Genomic DNA, 5,959 nt, shown 5'->3' with positions numbered 1-5,959 from the left:
GATCCCCTCCCATTGATCTTGAACTTCTTTCTAATTTTTATTTAGATGTAAAAGATGTGACATTTAAAACATTGAATCCTTCAATTCTCTCCCATTTTTAGTCAAAAGTAAGACATATGAAATTTATTTGATTTAAAAAAAAAAAAAAAAAAAAAAAAAAAACACATCTAAATTAAAATTTGAGAGAATTGAAGGATTCAATGGGAGGGAATTTTATCCCAATATTTTATACATTAAGTTTTTTGTCTTAAGCAGTAATGCTTTAATCTAAGTTTTATTGATACATTAATGTAAAAAATATGTTATAGCCAAGATAAAAAGTCTCAACTTATATAGTGAATTCCAATTAATTCAACTGAAAAAATCTCTTATCAAATAAAAGATATAGAGTTCAAACCCAACTGCACCATAAACCAATTAATATCCGAACTTAATGATAAATAATAATTATCATAGAACAAATGTTATAAGTTAAAATTCTATCGTATGTATAATAATAATAATTAAATAAATAACTGACTTAAATGAAGTCTGGGAGAGGTAACTAGTATTAAAAGCTATGTCTATATTACTCATTGAGACCAAATAACATTTTATTTTATTTTATTTTATATATAGATGAATGATGGATGCCAATGGAGGAAATATGGACAGAAGATTGCAAAAGGAAACCCATGCCCTCGAGCATATTATCGATGCACAATTGCACCATCATGCCCAGTAAGAAAACAGGTACGTCATAATTTGTCATCACCATTTAAATTGGTACATGCATTATTATTAATTCATTCCAACTAAAATTGAAGAACTTTTAGTATTAAATTAAATGATTAAATTCACAATTTCTAAAAAATTTAAGTTAAGAAATAGTACATTTAATCTAACAACTATAAACAATTTTATTTCATCTTATTAATAGACTTCAAAAGCCATCACATTGATAATTATTTTTAAAAATTTAGCACTCCCTTTAACAATTAGCTTGTTTGCAATTTCAGGTGCAAAGATGTGCCCAAGATATGACCATCTTGATCACCACCTACGAAGGAACACACAACCATCCACTTTCTATGTCAGCCACTGCTATGGCTTCCACCACTTCAGCCGCGGCTTCAATGCTTTTGTCCGGCTCATCATCAAGCTCCCAATTACCTGGCCATAACCCATTAGCTGCCAGTGGCTTAAACTATTATCTATCAGATGATATAAAATCAAAGCAATTCTACTTACCCAATAATTCTTCTTTCTCATCATCTGTACCTTCATGCCCAACAATCACTCTTGATCTCACTTCTGCTCCATCCTCTTCTTCTTCAACTCATTTTAATAGGCTTTCTTCAAACTACCCTCCAAGATATTCTTCCACAAGTCTCAACTTTAGTTCTTCTGAGTCCAATGCAGTGTCTTGGGCCAATGGGTTCCTTAGCTATGGCAGCACTCAACCCTACTACAATAGGAACCAAATTGGAAACTTGCCTATTGGAAGACAAATAGAAAACAATATATATCAGTCCTACATGCAAAAGACCAACCCAACTCCTCCTCAACACTCTCAACAAGAGAATAGTGCCATTGCTGCTGCAACCAAAGCAATCACAGCTGACCCAAGTTTCCAATCTGCTTTAGTAGCTGCACTCTCTTCAATCATGGGCACTGGAGGTACTGCTGCAAGTGGTGGTGCCCAAGGAAATCATGGTGGAGGAGATAATAATTTTGGCCAGAAATCACGATGGGGTAGTGAGCTATTTGAAGCGCCTTCTACCACCTTCCCGGCATCTCCGCCTAAAGGGAACGGTTGTGCATCAAGCTTCTTAAACGAAACGCAATCAACGACAAATTCACAACCCGCAAGTTTGATGTTTCTACCACCTTCATTGCCGTTATCTACTTCCAAGAGTGCATCTGCATCTCCTAGTGACAATAGAGACCATTCAAATTAATGGGTTTTGAATTATACTCAATTAGAATGTTGTTTATTTTGTCTTAGTTGGCCTGTAATGATGTATGATAAAGAAATTTGTTCACGAAGATGGCGACAGCAAGCAAGGGAATTTGAATAAGTTTTTTCCTTATTTTCCTAACAGATATTTATGTTTTGGGAACAATATTATATGATGATTCAGCAAGCATGTGAATACATATTTTTCAGATAGTGGATAAAGCTTACCTCACATAAATATTGGAAAAAGTATTCTTTCTTTGACCTAATATATGGTTTAACTCTTTATCTCATTGCAATTGCGTTCACGACAACAACACTGTATTCTGTATATTTCTTATATTCATATCCAAAGGATGAATGACTGTTCATTTGTCTAAATGTGAAATAGAACGCCTACTAAACCCTACTTACTATTATGGTTTATTCAACATTAATTGTTATATATATATATATATATATTTAAATATAGTTCATACACCAATTAGAAGGGGTTCCTTGAAGTGTTTTTGGAGATTACACAAGCAACGTCGTTGACAGGAATATGTATATGATGACATTCTAAGACCTCATGATAATGTTAAATAGCTCTAGTTGAGTAACAATGTAACATATTAATTAATAAGCATATTTGTATGGTTTACCAGTGAAGAAGATGACAATTGAGACTCGAGACTTAACTCATTGATATTATTTGGATTTTTTGTTGATCTTTTCGTCCACTTGACATCTTTGACAGCTCTTTTTCAGCTTGAACGTGTGACAGAAACTTTATAGTATATATGTTTTTCACATTGTTTTCTAGTGCAACTTAATTGGGTTTGTCTTGTCTTCCATCTTATCTAGTCCCAATTCTAGTGTACGCAGATTTTCACTCATCCTAATTTAATCAACTACGTATATGTAGGTGTTGTATATATCTTATGCTATAAGAGATAACGACCACTTAAGTTTCTTCAACTTGTAAATCTTTAGATTTCAATGAGTGATGGTGATGAATCACCTAATCACTTTCTCCCATCAAATCAGAAGTGGAAAAGTATTGCTGGCCTTGCAATACTTTACACCCTATTTTGTAACTGGTCAAAAATTCAAGTTTGAGGGTGAAAAAAAAAGTAGTTATTTTGAGTTAATAATCTTGCAACCTCGCATTCAAAAGACCAAAGGTCCTTGATTACTAATCTTTCCATATAATTTTCCTTTTGTTATGTTGTAACTAGGACCCGAAGTTAGGAATGGTAACGGGCCGGGTTCGGGCCGAGTTTTTTCATACTCGAACCTGTCCTGCGGGCCTGGACCCGTGGCCCAGACCTGGCCCGTTTAATAAACAGGTTTTTATGTGGGGCCCAAATCCGCCCTGTGGGCACCAAATTTGGGCCCGATCTGTGGCCCAACCAAAAAAAAAAATTTGGATTGAAGCCCAAATTCATTTTTGCCTAGATTCAAGCCCTATGACGTGCAAATTCAAGCCTAGATAACATGGCCCAAATGCCAAATCAGTCCAAATCATAGGCTATTGATCATAAATTAATAAATCACCTGTTAATTATAAATCTATAAATTAATAAACCATAACTAATATCATAAATCAATATAAATCACCTCTTAATTATAAATCTATAAATCAATAAATCATAACTAATATCATAAATCAATATAAATCACATGTTAATTATGAATCAATAAATCATAGCTAAGATTATAAATCAATAAATCATCTAGCTAAGATAACCATTTAATCATAAACCAATAAATCATAGCTAAAATCACCTACTAAACATAAAAATAAAATAAATCCAACAAGTCCAAGAAATAAGTATATCACAAGTCCAAAAAATTAAAAAGCTACAAAATAAATCCCCCAAGTGACAAGTTTAGAATAATTACAAACCAAGAAATTAATCCAAGAAGTCTAAGAAATTAAAAAGGCTACTAAATTAATACAAAAAATTTAATCCTCCATAGCTGTGACACAACTCTCATCCTCTTCATTAGGCTCCCCATCATCAAGAATTAATTGAAGTGTACAATCTTCTGGCATAGTTGAAGAACTTACAACAACAATGAATTAAAAATGGAATAAACTTCATCAAATTATAACTACCAAATATAAAAATATAATTTTGATTTTATAAATATAAATTAGTCAATTGCTAACCGTTGATTTTATTCCATAACCAATTCTGAGCACACATCATTACCTCTATAGTCTTGGGATGAAGCCTACTACGGTGTGAACTTAACAATCTCCCACTAATGCTAAAGGCAGATTTTGAAGTAACAGTTGTTACAGGAATGACTAAAATATCTCTTACAATCCTTTGTAAAGTAGGATATTTGAGACCATTACTTTTCCATCATGCCAAAATATCAAAGTCTTCACTCCTCTTCAACACTCCCTCATCAATGAAATGATCAAATTCTATTCTAGCACTTTCATGTTTCTTTAAACTACTTGAATTATTATTCACAAACAAATCAAAAGATGACATTGCCCCACTCAACCTAGATTTCATTTGTGCCACATGATTTGAAGTACTTGCAGGAATATGAGAACTTCTTTCATTATCTACAGGGGACTCATTTACATCTTCATACTCATCAAGCAAATCATAACAAAGATTCTTAATTTTTTCAATCTCCAGATCAGAATTATCACCATAAATGTTAGGATAATAAAACTCAAATAACTCCATTTTATATCTTGGATCCAAGATAGCAGCAATAGTCATAACAACACTAACATTAGCCTAATAAGAAGTAAATTTAGTAGGCATGCTTTCTGTTGTCGTACTTATCATCTCATTTAAAGACAAACTGTATTCATTGAATGCAATTTTCAACTCACACACCAAAGTAAAATACATATTAGTTGTGGGGTACTTACGACCAAAGAAAAACTCAGTCACACTATGAAACAACTCCAACCTCCCACAAATATCTTTGGCTACCTCACAATAATAGTTATGTGGCAAACAAGTATAAGATACTTCACGTTTAGCCAAACGAGAGAAAACATCTTTATAAATCAATGTAGTAGAAAACATTAAGTAAGTTGAATTCCAACGTGTCTTACAATCTAAAACCAACTCTTTGGTGCATTGAACATGCAATTGGTGTGCATTTTCATCAAATTTCTACCTCCTTTTTGGTGATCCAGTCTAATAAATCACACTATCACGAATCCTTTCAATACCATCACCAATAAGAGACAACCCATCTTGCACAATCAAATTCAAAATATGTGCAACACACCTCATATGCAACATAGGGCCACTCATCATAAGAGAAGTATTATCATTGTATCATTAGTACTACAATTATCAACAATTATTGTGGACAACTTCCTATTAATGTTCCACCCTAAAAAACAATCAACAAAGATTTCAACAAGGACAACTTTCGTGTGTGGAGAAGGAACATAAACAAACCTAGAAAAATAATAGGAATAATTATAACATAACTTGATAAACATTCAATTTAACATAACTCAATAAACATTCTAAACATAAAGCTTTTAATATCAATTTAACCCAATATCATAAACTCAATTCATATGGTTTAATAGATTTAACATTCATAGATTAAAAAATTACCTTAAAACCCAATTTTGTAACGTCCAAGTTTGAACAATAAAGTGAGCAGTACTGACCATGAACCCTCTTTTTTTGTTACTTGAAGTCCACATATCAGTTGTAATTGTCATCCTACTTCCATTCTTGTCTGTTATCTTCAAAACTTTCTCCCTCTTATTATCATAAATTTTAAGAATGTCACTTTTCAAAGTGTTTCTTGAGATAAGCTTAAACAAAGCTTGAAGAGAGTTCATAAATTCTCTAAATCCATTGTGGTTAACTATTGAAAGTGAGTATTCATATAGGATGACCATATGAACAAGATTATTCCTCACTTTGTTTTGATCAAATTGGTAAGCATTTAAACCTATCGTTTCATCTACCTTATTTTGTTGTCTAATTAACACTTGTTGACGCATATTCCTTATATGTTTAAACTTTAACT

The 5,959-nt window shown here is 32.4% G+C and overlaps 1 protein-coding gene across 1 annotated transcript; it reads left to right on the top strand.

Annotated features, from left to right (window-relative positions):
- The first annotated feature begins 618 nt into the window (after positions 1-618).
- Positions 619-2,152, top strand: LOC115973378 (WRKY transcription factor 72A-like). The gene is made up of 2 exons (XM_031093640.1): positions 619-732; positions 999-2,152. The coding sequence occupies exons 1-2, from the start codon at positions 619-621 to the stop codon at positions 1,938-1,940; spliced, it is 1,056 nt and encodes a 351-aa protein (XP_030949500.1). The 3' UTR covers positions 1,941-2,152.
- Positions 2,153-5,959: the final 3,807 nt, after the last annotated feature.

This window comes from Quercus lobata, unplaced genomic scaffold (genome assembly GCF_001633185.2).
Source record: "Quercus lobata isolate SW786 unplaced genomic scaffold, ValleyOak3.0 Primary Assembly Scq3eQI_222, whole genome shotgun sequence".
Lineage (NCBI taxonomy): Eukaryota > Viridiplantae > Streptophyta > Magnoliopsida > Fagales > Fagaceae > Quercus > Quercus lobata.
Note: the sequence above shows the minus strand (reverse complement) of the source record. Positions and strands in the feature narration are given on the sequence as shown.

Excerpts from the sequence above, each read along its gene's own strand:
- LOC115973378 (XM_031093640.1), top strand. The coding sequence starts at position 619 with ATGAATGATGGATGCCAATGGAGGAAATATGGACAGAAGATTGCAAAA. Across the intron at positions 733-998 it reads CATGCCCAGTAAGAAAACAG|GTGCAAAGATGTGCCCAAGA; the intron begins GTACGTCATAAT and ends TTGCAATTTCAG.